Genomic DNA, 16406 nt, shown 5'->3' with positions numbered 1-16406 from the left:
ACAGTTGTCCCCTGCTTTTTGAACGTTTGCTTTACGAAACCTCACTGTTACAAAAGACCTACATTAGTACCCTGTTTTCACTTTCAGAAGGTGTTTTCACTGTTACAAAAAAAAAGCAGTACGCAATAAAAAATCAGTGCTCGATAAAAGGCAGCGCGCGCCCCAAGCAGCCGCTCTCCCCGGATTCGGAACTGCATTCTCGCCGGCCTTACTTAAACACGTGCCTGTGAGCAGCCGTTTGCAAGATGAGTTCTAAGGTATTGGAAAAGCCTAAAAGAGCTCGTAAGGGTGTTACACTTAGCGTAAAACTAGACATAATTAAGTGTTTCGATCGTGGTGAACGAAGTAAGGACTAAGTGAGTTTGGCTTGTGGAAGCTGACGAACATGACGTTGAAGAGGTTTTGGCATCCCATGACCAAGAACTGATAGATGAAGAGCTGATGCAATTGGAAGAGGAAAGGCTAACAATTGAAACTGAATACAGTAGCGAACGGACCGAAAGTGAAGTCGTCCAGGAACTAAACGTGAAGCCACTGCATGAGATTTTTACTGCAATGATAAAGTACGACTTTAATTTTGAAAGGGTACGTTGGTTTAGGAGATATTTGTAGGATGGCTTGAGTCATTACAAAGAACTGTATGATAGAAAAATGCGCGAGGCTCAGCAGTCAAGCAAGCCTTCCGCATCAGCCACAGCAGACGACGACCTTCGACATCGAGGCAGGCAGTCATAGAAGATGAGCTGCCTGCTCTAATGGAAACAGACGACAAGATGACACCCCAGTGTCCCACCACCCCGCGATTCGCGGAGAATGCAGTGGTAGCCGAGAGGCACACAGCATATCTTTAAGAAAAAAGCTGAGATAAACATGCTAATTAATTAGGTGCTGCCCGACACGTAATTAATTAGCATATTTATTTCGCCTTTTTTCTTAAAGGTGTGCTGGATACCTCCCAGCTACCGCTGTACCCCTGCACGCTTTGCGGTTCAGTATCTGTCGGCGGCCTGGAGGGTGGGGCCACTGCACCACCCAACCTGCAACGACTCAGCCTAACACACCATCATCAGTGTGCTCGGCGCTGTCCCAATTCCGGTAAGTGATACTACACTGTACATACATTATTTCTAATTTATATAGGCCGTTGTTCTTTATGTGTTATTTGGTATGATTTGGCAGCTTCATAGTTTAAAGGTTACTGGAGAGCGCTTGTGCCGTGTTTCTGCCAACAGCACTTGCGTGAGATTTTCACTACGGAGAACAGTGCAGTAATGATTGTGGAAAAGTATTTCTACTTTATATGGGCTGTGTATTTATCATATCATTCCTGCTTTTACTATGTTACTGTTATTTTAGGTTTTATGTGTTATTTGGCATGATTTGGTAGGTTATTTTTGGGTCTGTGAACGCTCACAACCGTTTCATAGGAACGCTCTACCTTCGGATGGCGGGAGAAACCTGTACCCTAGAATATTAGCATAGCCCTCACTGATCTCACTAATATCTGACCTCCTTCTTGGAGAATACTGTTCCAAAACACCCAGCCCACTTTCTCTAGCTTTGGGCGTAAGTTTGTTAAAATAACATTTCTCCTTCCTTTGAACATCCTCAGCTTCCTTTTATTCATATTGCACATCTTCTCCTTCCTGTAGTTTTTCATGGAATCACCACACAGCAGGTTGCCTTATCTTGCAACTGAACCTCTTCTGTTCAGAACACCGTAAAAATTAGTCTAGCACCCCAGCAAATATTTAACATCTGTGACCTCTAAATCAATTCATGTGCCAGAGGAAACATTTTCAATCTTGAACATTCTTCTCATCTAGCCTCCAGATTGCTTTCCAGTCTATTAATATGCCATGATTCAGATGATTAAGGCAGATAATATTACTAAGCGTGAACGAGTGCTTGACAAGAATCAACTAACCTTAAAATTTGACAGTGTATTTATTTTTACTGAAATTTCAATTTAAATAATTTTGCTGAAGGCAAGTTGCCCTTTTGTAAGGTAGGGTAAGCAATATTAGTCATCCTTATTATCAGCAGTCAATCAGGCCAAGCAATGGGTCCTCTGCACAACGAAAAGTGCTGCTAAGGCAAAATAAAAGGAAATCCCTTTATACAATAAAATACACGAACTGGAAAAAGACGAGATTTAAGACTTTAAGTGGATAAATTGAACCTGTAGGTATTATCCTTGGAATGGATGACGCTGTGAGATTCTAGAGGAATTTAAAATTATGAAGGGATAAACAGTGTAGATTAGTCAGAAGAATAAGACCCACGGGACAGAGATTGATCATTGGCTAAAGAACTAGATGACATGAGAATGTTATTTTTAAACTGCCAGTAGCGCGAGTCTGAAATGTGCTAGCATTCAGGAAAGGCATCTGAATAAATATTCACAAGAAAGAATTTGCAAGGCAATGGGATGACAGTGGTAAGTGAGACTAGGTGGGTTGCTAATCTCAATAAGTAAAATAGCCTTCTGTACTATTACCACTGATTCTGCACAACACCTTGTATAACTGAAACAGATGTCATTGTCATTACAAACAGTACTGCCAGGCCAAAAATAACCCATCTACGATAAAACAATTCTCATAACGGCATCAATTCACCCATAAGCAGATCCTGTTCCTTACCTTTAAAGCATTCTGTGCTCCTATTTTACTTTCCTGGCTACAAAGAACAAGGAGGGATTCCAGAGCAAAGACTGCATCTTGTTCCAAACCCAAATAATCTACAAAGTGGAAAAAATTCCAAGCATAATTAAAAACTGTGGGTGTAAAAACATGATCTTGCTATTTTAATTTTGTTCAGCTGTCATGCACTTCATTCTCTTGCTACGTTCTAGGCTGAAATAAGGCCGCTGTTGCGAAGATCGAGGCAAAGCAGGTTGGGCTAATTCTGCTCATAAGATCTCTTCTTTCAAAATGGAGCCATTTAAATGAAATGGGGAGAAAAAAGCCTATTAAATATTCCTGTACAGGAATTTATTTGACTTTGAGGATACACGTTACAGGCAAAATGCCAAAGTTATCATATTTTATAGTATTTAATATGACCAGTGTATGATAATGCAACACACACAAAATGCTGGAGGAACTCAGCTGGCCAGGCAGCATCTATGAAAATGAGTACAGTCAATGTTTCGGGCTGAGACCCTTCAGCAGGACTGGAGGAAAAAAAAAGAAGAGTCAGTGTTAGAAGGTGGGGGGAAGAAGAAATACAAGGAGATAGGTGAAACTGGGAGGGGGAAGGGGTGAAGTAAAGAGCTGGGAAGTTGATTGATGAAAGAGATACAGGGCTGGAGAAGGGAGAACTTAATAGGAGAGGACAGATAGCCATGGGAGAAAGACAAGGGGGAGGAGCACCAGAGTGCAGGCAAGGAGATAAGATGAGAATAAGGTGAGAGAGGGAAAAGGGGAAAGGGGATGGGGAATGGTGAAGTGGGTGGGCGGCCATTACCGGAAGTTTGAGAAACCAAAGTTCATGCCATTATGTTGAAGGCTACCCAGACGGATTACAAGGTGTTGCTCCTCCAACCTAAATGTGGCCTCATCATGACAGTACAGCAGGCCATGGATTGACATGTCAGAATGAGAATAGGAAGAGGAATTAAAATGGGTGGCCACTGGGAGATCCCACTTTTTCTAGCAGTCAGAACATAGGTGCTCAGCGCAGCAGTCTCACTGATATAGAGCCCCAGGAGCACCGGACACAGTGTATGACCCCAACAGACTCACAGGTGTGAAGTATCGCCTCACCTGAAAGGAATGCTTGGGGCCCTGAATGGTGGTAGGGGAGGTGGTGTAGGGGCAGGTGTAGTACTTGTTCCACTTGCAAGGATAACTGCCAAGAGGGAGATCAGTGGGGAGGAGGCTAGGGAGTCGCACAGGGAGCGATCTCTGCAGAAAGTGGGGGGGGGTGAGGGAGGGAGGGAGGGAGGGAGGGAAACATGCGCTTGGTGGTGGGATCCTGTTGGAAATGGCAGACGTTATGGGAAAAGTTATGGATATTTGAAGAAATGATTACTTTAAATATCAATAAAAATATTAAGCAATACAGTGAAGTAATGGTTAATTTACATATTTGGGAATAGTGCCTCAAACAGACACAATTCAGTTATTCAGATGTAATTTTACTTAAACTTAAACCTGTGTGAACCCTGTTCAATTTTCTACTATGCAGTCTCTAAAATACTACACAGCACATCTCTATAACAATAATGCAGTAACATTCAAGGTGAGCTTCCACCTTGTTGGTTAGAATTCCAGTCTTTTAATTACCTATCTCAATATTTATTAAATTCTGGACAAAACCTAGCCAACTTGAATTTCAGCACCCTATCTTACAATCACATTCTGCCAAATCAATGTCTTATAAACAGATTAAAAAGGAGTTGCGAAAACAAAAGTCTACCAAATAATCAACTGATTGTTCGAGGCATTCTCCATTTAACCCTCACCCCACAGCACAGAAATTCCAAACCCCGCTTTGAAAATTTAAGATCATTGACATGAGAATAGTTCATGGATCATAAGTTATAGCTTTTATGACCATTCCCAGAGCCTGCATACTATCTTGCACAGAAAGGGCCACAAAAATATTAGGAAGCTACCAATGTTACAAACAAACCAGATTTCGGGCTTTGTAAAAACGACAACAGAGTGAAGATCCATCATCAATCACAGATCTGGTAAAAGATCAAGCTTGAATCACCAGCATTTTGTTTTTATTTCAGATTTCCAGCATGTCACCTTTTTTTATTTTGATTTTTAAACTCAGATCAAACCTGATTTGATTGTACTCTTCCTATGGTTAATGTTGGCGTTTCCACTTTGTTTGTTCGTGACTCCTTCATGTCTAGATTTATTCAACTATATCCATACCCAGTCACTTTAGTTTTCTTAAAGATGAGGTTACAATTCCTTTAATTAAAAAATGCAATTTCTGAATCAAAATCAAAGCTTTTATGAGTAAATGTGAAATTTACAAACTTGGGCACGAGTTGAAGACTTGGAAGCAAAAGCACATGGTGAGTTGTAAACCAAATATAGAAAATGTTTTAAATGGAATATAAAGGGAGGATATGGGATTTTTAAAAATTATTCTGTTTAATATTTTAAAGTTAAAATGAAATATTTTTATATAAAAAGCCAGAGGAAATCAATTTTCCCTTTCCGCCATAACAAATGCTGTATTTTAAAGTAAGGATAGAGTGGGCAATTAAGCACATTCCTATTATTGGCACTATGCTAGTCCAGGTTTATTTATAGTGTCTTGAGTGCCAGTGACTCACTGAGCTAGAAACTTAAACATTCTCTGTGATAGGATATTTAAATATATGGTTGTTAGGGATACATCTGCCCATAGTTTCCTTTTATCAATTTCTCAAAAAAAAAATTGGAGGAGATTCAGCAGGATGTTGCCTGAAGTTAGATTTTTTGCCATGAGAGGTGAAGTATAGCCCGGATTTGTTTTCCAAGAGGCAACACTGGGGGGGCTAGGCTAACTGGGCTATATCAGAGGGCATAAATTAAAGTAATGAGAAAGAAGACTTAGAAACAATCTGATGCAAGTACTTTTTTCTTCCCCACCAGAGGGTACTAAAATCTACAACACTCTGGCCAAGATAATAGAGGGAGAAACAGACAGTGCCTAGCACACATTTCATCTGGTAAGGCGCAGAAGGGATTAGGGCAGGCGCTGTAAAATGGAATTACAATAGATGGGTACTGATGGTCAATACAGACATGGCTGGTTGAAGAGTCGATTTCTGTGCAATATGACTCTATGACTAATGAAATAATGCTAAAACCATGACCACCATTAAAGCCCTTTTATTCTGTTTGGAAGAGTGATATTTCAGCTGATGGTAAATTTATATTACTTTTGCAGTAGAAACAGAATATTCATTATATCATATTCCACAACATTGCATATAATAGCCTTCAGAATTCAACTTGGCTGCCAGTACACATGAATTATTTCCTTCCTTCCTTCCCAATCATTACACAAAATTTGCATTATGATGTAGTCAACTTCCAACGATGAAAATATTTTTATATATGGCACATTAATAATAGGATCTTTCCATTATAAACCACTGTTATTTAGATTCCTTTATTTATTAAAAGATTTTTAGTGGCTTTAAAATGAATTCCAGCACCTACTCAGGAGTTAATTCCATGAAGGAAGAGGAGGTATAATGTTCTCATTGTTTCACAGATGCAAAAGAAATGTAGATTTATTATAAAGAACTCAAAATCATTGCAATCAAAAATAAATATAAAGGATAGTATTGATCTTTTCTAGGTTACCTTTTTCTAAGCAGGATGCAATGTTTGTTAGAACAGTAACACCATGAGCTGCAATAGCACAGTTGCTATGGTAGCTACACTCTTGCGCAAGTTTTATCAGGTCGTCAGAATGTGCTGGAGTCGTCGTACTTCCTTTTAAATAAGGAGAAATACAAACAGCATTACCGACATACATATTTCCATCAACAATGTACAAACCAGGCAGTCAAATAATGTATTTACATCAAAGAATATAAATTCATTAAAATGAGTGATTTAGGTCACCTGAATCCCAAAAACAAATATTTGATTAAACCCAAACTAAATTACCAGTTTCAATATTTTATCAACATACAGCTGGACAGAATTCTTGATAAAAATATTTTGAAAGAAATGTGGTAAATATCTGTAATTATCCACAAGACAATGAAGAATCTCCAGGACTTTGTGGAAATCATAAAAAAACAAGCATTATGCAGCAGCAGTTCAAGTTCAAGTTTATTGCCATTCAACCATATACAGCACGTGTATACCGCCAAACGAGATAACCTTCCTCTGGAACAAGGTGCACAACACAGCACCTACAAATCACACACATAACACAAAGTAGTATTACCACAAATAACTTTAAGTATGCTGGTGGATGTAAAGGGGTTTTCAGGGCTTATGGAACAGATATGAACATTAACAGATGGAACATAAAGAGATTATCCATCTTGGAGTGCATAATGTGTTTATGCTCAAAGAGATTTGGATGCCCTTATATACAAATCACCGAGGGCCACCGTGCATATGCAGCTGCAAATTAGGAAGGTAAGTGGTACACTCGTCTTTATTACAAGGGGATCTATGTACAGGAGTCAGAGTAATATGGAAACAGGCCCGTCAGCCCAGATGGTCCACACTCACCACAGCATCCACCATATTAGTTTCAACTGCCTGAACTTGGCCCACAACTTTCCACGCCAGCCCACCTCCATGTAACTATCCAAATACCTCTCTCAAATGTTGCAAATGTACCCACCTCTAATTTCCTCTAGCAGCTCATGAAAGGTGTTCATTATCCTCTGTATAAAGAGGTTGTCTCTTAGGTCTCTTTTAAATCTCTCGCCTCTTATCTTGTATCTGAGCCCTCTAGTTCCAGACTCCACAAAACTGGAAAAGACGATAACGATCCACCTTATCTACACTCAAGTTTTAATAATCTTCCATAAGGTTCCGAGGTGCAGCTGGTCAGGCTCTGGGGATTTACCCATCTTAATGTGCTTCAAGGCTGCAAGTACCTCCTTCCTCATAATATGCATACTTTATTTTATTTAGAGATACAGCACAGTATCATGCTCTTCTGGCCCGATGAGCCTGAACTGCCCAATTGCACCCATGTGACCAGTTAACCAATGAGCCTGTACATCTTTGGAATGTGGGAGGAAACTGGAGTGCCTGGAGGAAGCCCACACAGTGACCGGCAGAATTGACGCTGTAATAGGCATTCTTAATAGTCTTCGGGAGGACCTAATCTTTCTCTAGTCATCCTTATACTGTTAATATAACTAAAGAACCTCTTTAACCCAGCCTGCCAAATCCACTTCATACCCTCTTTCTGCCCTCATAATTTGTCTTATGCTTCCTCTTAAAGCATTTTATTTGTCAGGGGATCCATCCGTCTAAAAGTGATGTACGTTTCCTTCGTTTTCCTGACCAAAACCTTGATATCTTTCATCAATCGGAGGTCACTGAACTTGGTACGTTTACTCTTTACCCTTAACAGGAACGTGCTCCCTTGGACTCTTGATATGACTTCTGAAAGCCTCCCACTTGCCCATTGGTAGCTTGCCTTCAAATCACAAACTCTTTCTGGGCTTCTAGCTGGCTACAAGTATCAAAAAGGTGGTTAGAATCGATACCTGTACCCAGCTGGAAGCCCGAGAATAGTTTATTGGTCACATAGGTCAGGAAAGCACTAGATTCTTTTTTCTGCCTTTAAATAGATTCGACCAGTTGACCCCAGCTAGATCCTGCCTAATACCCTCAAAACTGGCCCTGCTCCAGTTGTACTTTAACTTGTAGACCTGTTGCATCTTCTTCCATAACTATTTTAATAATAATAGAACTCTGGTCACTGGACTCAAAGTGCTCTGGACACCAGCTATTTGACCCTCTTCATTCCCTCGGAGGAGGCCCAGTATTATTCTTTCCTAATTGGGTTTCCCCATATATTACACAAAGAAACTCACGTATGCATCCATAAATTCTGCCCTATCCAAACTCTTTACACTCTTATTACAGAAGAAATTCTTTAGATGCTGCAAATCCAAAGCAACACACACAAAGTACTGGAGGAACTCAGCAGGTCAGGTAGCTTCTATGGAAATGAATAAACAGCTGATGTTTTGGGCTGAGACTCTTTTCCAGGACTAGTACATAGCCCAATCAAGGTAACCACCCACTTCTTATTTCTAAGTTCTCCACAAACCACTTAAATGGCCTAAACCCATCAACCAGTATCAGGACCATAGCCTTTCATACCAATGCCATCCATGTACCTACCAAAACTTCTTTTAAATGTTGAAATTGAACTCACAAACACCACGTGCACTGGTAGATTGTTCCATACGCTCAAGACCCTCTGAGTGAAGAAGACTCTCATGTTCACCTTTCACTCTTAACCTTTGACACCCCCCCACCCCAGTTGTAGTTCCACCAAACCTTGGTGGGAAAATCCTGCTTGAATTTACCCTATCTATGTCCCTCATAATTTTGTATACTTCTATCCAATCTCTTCTCAATCTTCTACATTCCAAGGAATACAGTCCTAAGCTATTCAATCTTACCTTATAACTCAGGTCCTCCAGTCCCAGCAACATCCTTGTAAATTTTCTCTGTACTCTTTCAACATTATTTACATCTTTCCTGCAGGTAGATGACCAAAACTACACACAATACTCTAAACTAGGTCTCGCCAGCGTCTTACACAACTTCAATATAACATCCAATCTCTTGTAATCAATACTTTGAGCTATGAAGGCCAATGTGCCAAAAGCTTTCTTTACATCACTTTCAATGACCCGTATTCCCAGATTCCTTTGTTCTATTGCATTTCTCAGTGCCCTATCATTCACCATGTAAGACCTACCCTGGTTGGTCCTACCGAAGTGCAAGACCTCATACTTGTCTGCATTAAATTCCATCTGCTATTTTCAGCCCACTTTTCCAGCTGGTCCAGATCCCACTGGAAGCTCTAATAGTCTTCCTCCCTGTCAAATACACACCCAATCTTGGTGTCACCCACAAATATGCTGATCCAGTTAACCACATTATCAGCCAGATTATTGATATAGATGACAAATAAGGATGGACCCAGCATCAATCCCTGAAGCACTACATTAGTCACAAGCCTCCAGACAGGCAGGTAACCATCTACTACCACTCTCTGACTTCTCCCACAATGCCAATATCTAATCCAATTTACTACCACATCTTGAATGCCAAGCAACTGAACCTTCATGACCAATTTCCCACGTGGGACCTTGTCAAATGCTTTACTAAAGTCCATGTAGACAACATTCACTGCCTTGCCTTCAACTTTCCTCATAACTTTTTTGAAAAACTCTATACGATTAGTTAAACATGACCTATCATGCACAAACCCATGCTGGCTATCCCTAATCATAAGATTATAAGATGTGGGAGCAGAATTAGGCCATTTGGCCTATCGTGTCTGCTCCATCACTTCATCATGGCTGATCCAATTTTCCTCTTAGCCCCAATCTCCTGTTTTCTCCACGTATCCCTTCACGTCCTGACCAGTCAAGAATACCCAAATACTCATATAACCAGTACCTGAAAATACTTTCCAATAACTTTCCCACTACTGATGTCAGGCTCCATGACCTATAATTTCCTGGTTTACTTTTACAGCTTTTCTTGAACAGTGGACAACATTAGGGATCTTCCAATCCTGCAGTACCGCAACCTGTTGCTAAGGATGATTTAAATATCTCTGCTAGGGTCGCGGCAATTTCTGTACATGCCTTCCACAGGGTCCAACAGAACACATTGTCAGACCCTGGGGATTTATCCACCCAAATTTGCCTCAAGACAGCAAACACCTCCTCCTCTGTAATCTGTATCAGGTCCATGATCTCACTGTTGCTTTGCCTCACTTCTATAGATTCTGTGTCCATCTCCTGAGTAAATACAGATGCAAAAAAATCAATTTCGGATCTCCGTCATCTCTTTTGGCTCCATGTATTTATTACAGTTCTGATCTTCCAGAGGACCAATTTGGTCCCTTGCAATCCTTTTGCTCTTAACATATCTGTAGAATCCCTTAGGATTCTCTTTCGCCTTGTCTACTAGGGCAAATTCATGCCTTCTTTTAGCAGTCTCCTTTCGTGTTCTCTTGCATCTCTTACACTCCTTAAGTACCTCATTTGTTCCTAACTGTCTATACCTGCTATATACCTCCCTTTGTTTCTTAACCAGGGCCACAATATCTCTTGAAAACCAAGGTTCCCTAAACCTGTCATCTTTACCCCTTTTTTTCCTGACAGGGGCATAAAAGCTTTGTACTCTCAAAATTTCACTTTTGTAGGCTTCCCTCTTACCAAGTATACCTTTGCCTGAAAAAAGCCCGTCCCCGTCCACACTCGCCAGATCTTTTCTGATACCATCAATGGCCCTTCTACAATTTAGAATCCCAATCGACAGACCAGACCTATCCTTTTCCATATTTACTTTGAAACTAATGGCATTATGATCATGGCAAAGTGTTCCCCTACACAACTTCTGTCACCTGCCCTGTCTCTTTCTGTAGCAGGAGATCAAGTATTGCACACTCTTTGCTGGGACTCCTGTGCACTGATTAAGAAAACTTTCCAGAACAATTTGACAAACCCTATGCTATCTAGTCCAGGGTTCCCCAATTAGTTTCCCACAAGGGCCAAATTATGTCAAGCATGCCAAGCCAAGGGCCAAAACATCCAGGGTTTTCTTTCATTGCGCCAGTAAGTTGTTTTATGGGCAGATGTTGTTGTTATTACCATTATTATTATTATTAGTAGTAGTAGTCGTAGTAGTAGTAGAAGTAGTAGTAATAATTTAGGCCTGGGATTCTCAAAGCCTGTGTTGTGGGTCACACAAGAAAAAAAAACGCACTCTTGAAACAAAATAAGTCCAAAACCAACTATTTAATTATGACTCTAGCTATCACAACTGTCAGCTGTCTCACTGAGAACCCATCTGGGACTTAAAATACACACACACACACACACACACACACACACACACACACACACACACACACACACACACACACACACACACACACAGTAAACATGGCAGTCTTCACCACTTCTCTTCCACACAAAGAGTTTTAGCAGTCCTGCCTTTTCTTCTGATCTCTCATTTAATCTATTTGTTCTTTTTAATTAAGCTATGTAGCATTTGAAGTATGAAGTGTAGCTATAAATAAAATTATCAGTATTATTGTTGTTGTAATATTATTATACCACAATAAGATTGACGAATGGACAAAAATAAATTGATTCACTCACCATTATCACCGACAATGGCGCCGTCTTTAATAGCTCCACAACCATTTTCTTGGTTTTCTCAACATGACTTAAAACTTCACCAACCATATCAATTGCACACGTTTTAATCAACTCGAAATCAGTGAATGGCTTCTTAGCTTTGACAAGATTCCATGACACATGCAATGATGCAGCTGTTGAGCTCTCCTGTGCAGATGTTGACTTACAGATAGTAGAAATGGAATGCTTGTATGATGTTATCATATTTGCAATTTTTTTGTTTGCATTGATCTGATTTTGCAGGGTAGTTGGCATTAAAACTGGCAGCATGCATAGTGTTGAAGTGCCGCTTTAGATTTTCTGATTTGCAGACAGCTACGGACTGCATGCATATTAAGCATGTCGGTTTAACATTGGCATGGTCCGGTAAAATAAAACTGATCAGTCCAGTCAGATTTGAACTGAATGTTTTCCTGGTCGACTTTGCGCTTTTTCGCGCAGGCTATGTTGTTCTTGGTTTAGGGTCCGTGACTTACTGCTGGTAACAATTCGCTTAGATGACAGATTCGCTTCTTAGATGACAGGCGGGTAGCTGGTGCATGCCACTGTCTAGTCGAGGACCGTAGAGAGCGCGCAGTAGGTCGCGTGCTCTACGGGGGCATAGGTCAAGTGTACGGTGTGGGATGAGGTTAAAATAAATTAGAGCTTCATTTACAGGTACGTTTAAGTAAGTGCCAATGGGTCGACGCGGTCCAGACATTTGGTTCTTGCGGTCCGGACCTGGCCCGCGGTCCGCCTATTGGGGTTGTCTGACCTAGTCCTTTTAGAGTATGAGAATCCCAGTCAGTACGTGGAAAGTTAAAATCACCTACTATAACAACCTTATGTTTTCTGCAACAGTCTGTGATCTCCCTACAAATTTGTTGCGCTAAATCCTGTGGACTGTTGGGTGGTCTATAATATAGGCCCATTAACGTGGTCACACCTTCCTTATTTCTCAGTTCCACCCATCAAACCTCACAAGGCGAGCTCTCCAATCTGTCCTGACTGAGCACTGCCCTGACACTTTCCCTGACTTGTAACGCCACCCCTCCCCATTTAATTCTTCCCACTCTGTCCCGGAACATTGAGCTGCCAGTCCTGCCCCTCCTGCAACAAAGCCTCACTAATGACTGCAATATCATAATTCCATGTACTGATCCATGGCCTGAGCTCATCTGCTTTCCTACAATACTTCTTGGATGGAAATACACACAGCTCAGAACATTAGTCCCACCATGATTAACCTTTTGATTCCTGACTCTTTCTGAGGTTTTTAACAATATCTGCCTCCACAACCTCTCCACTATCTGTTTTGGCACTCTGGTTCCCATCCCCCTGCAACTGTAGTTTAAACTTAGCCTCATTAAGTGATCCCTCAAGAATATATTCTGTTTATTGCTGTTATGCTTCCCCCCCCCCCCCCCATTAAACAGGCAATAGCTCCTCCACTCCTACCCGTTACTCTGACATGCCTAAAGCATCAGTATCCTGGAACAATGAGCTGCCAGTGCTGCCCTTCTCACATCCACATTTCTGTTATGGCCACAATATGCCAGTCTCTATAGGGAATCCATGTCCTTACTTCATCTGTCTAGCCTGTGAAGCCACATGTGTTGAAATAGGTGTAATTTAAAGCAGTGATTCTATCTGCCCTTTTACTGTAAGCACAGCTATCCTGATTAATAGGCTTACACATTTCAGTTGGTGCACATATTTCCCAACAAAGATATCGGTCCCTTTCAGGTTCAAGTGTACCTATCCTTCATGCACAGACTGCCTCTACCCAGAAGAAATCCCAATGATCCAAGAACCTGAATCCCTGCTTCCCTGCACCAGCTCTCAGCCACATATTCACCTGACCTATCTTTCTATTCCTGGGCTCACCAGCAGAAACAAAGATATATTACTGCAATTAGATACAGCTGGAGTTTTGTGTACAGTTTTTGGTTTCTTGACCTAATGGAGGATGTATATGCTATAGCAGTCGTGCACCAGACTCCTTCCAGGGATGGCAGGATAGCTATACAAGTGATGTATCTGGCTGATATTGTATCCTTTAGAACTGAGTAAAATGAGAAGAGATCTCATTGAAACATATAGGGCTTGACAGGCTAGGAGGATGCTTCCTCTGACTTATGAATCTGGAATCAAGGAGCACAGTTTAAGAACAAGGGCATGGATATATTGGACTGAGAAAAGGAGCAATTTCACTAGTCTGATGAAAGCGAACTTTAGAATTCTCTACCATAGACAGAAACCAATCAATTTTGCAGTTTTAAAGGAATGAAGAAAAATAGCAGAGGTAGAAGATCCGCCATGATCTTGATGAATGGCAGAGCAGTTTAAAGGTTTTTATAGCCTATAGCTACGCATCCAGTAATATGTTCAACAATCAAACAAGCTGAGGACCAAAGCATATTTTCAATGATACTCATAGTATACTGTGCCACAATCAAATATTACCATGGATATACTGGGCTTCATCCTAGACTACTGTTTAAGGGCTTCGTCAGAACACAGGAGTATAAAAGAGCACTGAAAAATCGTATACATAAAAATATTGGTCCTGTTTTTAACAGTATCACCTCCATCAGCTATATATTGTGCTCCAGTAAACGTGTTTCGTGTGAAGAAAATATTGGCCGTTTTAATGTGGTATGACTTATTGGCTGATGATTTCTAAGAAATAGATCCACAATGACACGTGGACTCCTTTCTTTGTTTCAGGCTTTACTGCTCTTCGATCTGTAAGAATGCAATTTCACACAGATGATTACATTAATGAAAAGTTAAATAAAATTGGACAGTGGCCTTACCTTGTGAATTATAGTAGTACTGTTTCATCGCGATTGTTCCTGATAACGTGGACAAAACTGAAAGTATGCCCAATTTCAAACTGTCATAAGGGCTCTGAAGGGCACATTCACACAGAGACTTAACAAGAAAAAAAAGCATGTTATAATTATGTTTTTTGGAAGATACGCTTTTAAACAGTTAAATGTTGTAATGAGAATCATGGTGTATTTATGAGGCCAGATGTAGTATCAGCTCATCAAAACTGCAGTTGACTTTGAGCAGTCAGATTAGTAGAGAATCATAAGGAACAGTAAGAGGTCACTCATACTCTTGTCAGCTCCTAGAAAGAGTTACATTATTAATGCACAGGCAGCCTTAAATCCCTTAAGCCATTAAGCATTGAACAGCTTTTCCGTATAAACATAGAAAATCTACAGCACAATACAGGCCCTTCAGCCCACAAAGTTATGCCAAACATGTCCCTACCTTAGAAATTACCAGGCTTACCAATAGCCCTTTATTTTTCTAGGCTCCATGTACCTATCCAAAAGTCTCTTAAAAGACCCCATCATATCCACCTCCACCACCGTTGCTGGCAGCCCATTCCACGCACTCACAACTCTCTGTGTAAAAAACTTACCCCTGACATCTCCTTTGTACCTACTCCCCAGCACCTTAAACCTGTGTCCTCTTGTGCCAACCATTTCAGCCCTGGGAAAAAGCCTGACTATCCACACGATCAATGCCTCTCATCATCTTATACGCCTCTATCAGCTTACCTCTCATCCTCCATCACTCCAAGGAGAAGAGGCCGAGTTCACTCAACCTGTTTTCATAAGGGCTTGCTCCCCAATCCAGGCAACATCCTTGTAAATTTCCTCTGCATCCTTTCTATGGCTTCCACATCCTTCCTGTAGTGAGGCGACCAGAACTGAGCACAGAACTCTAAGTGGGGTCTGACCAGGGTCCTATATAGCTGCAACATTATCTCTCAGCTTCTAAATTCAATTCCACGATTGATGAAGGCCAATACACCGTATGCCTTCTCAACCACAGAGTCAACCTACACAGCTGCTTTAAGAGTCCTATAGACTCGGACCCCAAGATCCCTCTGATCCTCCACACTGCCAAGAGGCTTCCCATTAATACTATATTCTACCATCATATTTGACCTACCAAAATGAACCACTTCACACTTACCTGGGTTGAATTCCATCTGCCACTTCTCAGCCCAGTTTTGTATCCTATCAATGTCCCGCTGTGACCTCTGACAGCCCTCCACACTATCCACAACACCTCCAACCTTTGTGTCATCAGCAAACTTACTAACCCATCCCTCCACTTCCTTTTCCAGGTCATTTATAAAAATCACGAAGAATAAGGGTCCCAGAACAGATCCCTAAGGCACACCACTGGTCACTGACCTCCATGCAGAATATGACCTGTCTACAACCACTCTTTGCCTTCTGTGGGCAAGCCAGTTCTGGATCCAGAAAGCAACGTCCCCCTTGGATCCCGTGCCTCCTTACTTTCTCAATAAGCCTTGCATGGGGTAACTTACCAAATGGCTTGCTGAAATCCATATACACTACATCTACTGCTCTTTCTTCATCAATGTGTTTAGTCACATCCTCAAAAAATTCAATCAGGCTTGTAAGGCACGACCTGCCCTTGACAAAGCAATGCTGACTATTCCTAATCATATTATACCTCTACAAATGTTCATAAA

The 16406-nt window shown here is 41.0% G+C and overlaps 1 protein-coding gene across 1 annotated transcript in view; it reads right to left on the bottom strand.

Moving 5' to 3' along the window:
- ints7 (integrator complex subunit 7) overlaps window positions 1-16406 on the bottom strand; it is a 79050-nt gene that overhangs the window by 39133 nt on the left and 23511 nt on the right. Inside the window, exons 8-10 of the mRNA XM_072265174.1 lie at window positions 14698-14815; window positions 6327-6458; window positions 2646-2743 (exon numbers count right to left, since the gene is read on the bottom strand). Of these exons, the coding sequence (XP_072121275.1) occupies window positions 2646-2743; window positions 6327-6458; window positions 14698-14815 (348 nt within the window). The remainder of the gene's footprint in view (window positions 1-2645; window positions 2744-6326; window positions 6459-14697; window positions 14816-16406) is intronic.

The sequence above is a fragment of the Mobula birostris genome, chromosome 8 (genome assembly GCF_030028105.1).
Source record: "Mobula birostris isolate sMobBir1 chromosome 8, sMobBir1.hap1, whole genome shotgun sequence".
Lineage (NCBI taxonomy): Eukaryota > Metazoa > Chordata > Chondrichthyes > Myliobatiformes > Myliobatidae > Mobula > Mobula birostris.
This window is presented reverse-complemented; position numbering and strand designations above follow the sequence as displayed.